This window comes from Penaeus monodon, chromosome 19 (genome assembly GCF_015228065.2).
Source record: "Penaeus monodon isolate SGIC_2016 chromosome 19, NSTDA_Pmon_1, whole genome shotgun sequence".
Classification (NCBI taxonomy): Eukaryota; Metazoa; Arthropoda; class Malacostraca; order Decapoda; family Penaeidae; genus Penaeus; species Penaeus monodon.
The window spans coordinates 39,011,856-39,012,149 of record NC_051404.1 but is presented as its reverse complement, the minus strand read 5'-3'; the positions used below and the strand labels follow the sequence as shown (position 1 = coordinate 39,012,149).

General features: G+C 45.2%; 1 protein-coding gene across 1 annotated transcript in view; it reads right to left on the bottom strand.

The window, feature by feature from the left end:
* Positions 1-294, bottom strand: part of LOC119585216 (E3 ubiquitin-protein ligase UBR2-like) — a gene marked incomplete in the record, with an annotated part of 58,977 nt that overhangs the window by 33,978 nt on the left and 24,705 nt on the right. Inside the window, 1 exon segment of the mRNA XM_037933869.1 lies at positions 28-241. Within this exon segment, the coding sequence (XP_037789797.1) occupies positions 28-241 (214 nt within the window).

Below are 294 nucleotides of genomic sequence, written 5' to 3'. Positions count from 1 at the left end.
GTAAAATGGTGACATGTATCAACCCACCTGGAAAAGCGTTTCATTGGTCTTGATGAAGTTTTGTTGCATGGATGCCATCTTCATCATAATGCGAGCCTTTCTCTGTGCAGCAATGTCAGACCTTCGTTTCTTTTCGGAGCTAGCAGAAGCTGCGACTGAGGTAGAGGTAGAAGCCATCACTGCCTCTGATGTTTGAGCCTCTTTGCTTGAAGACGCTGACAGACTCAGCACACTGTGGTACCTGTGAGAGGAGTAAGAGACTAAATAAGGGAACAGTTCAATACCCATATTTAC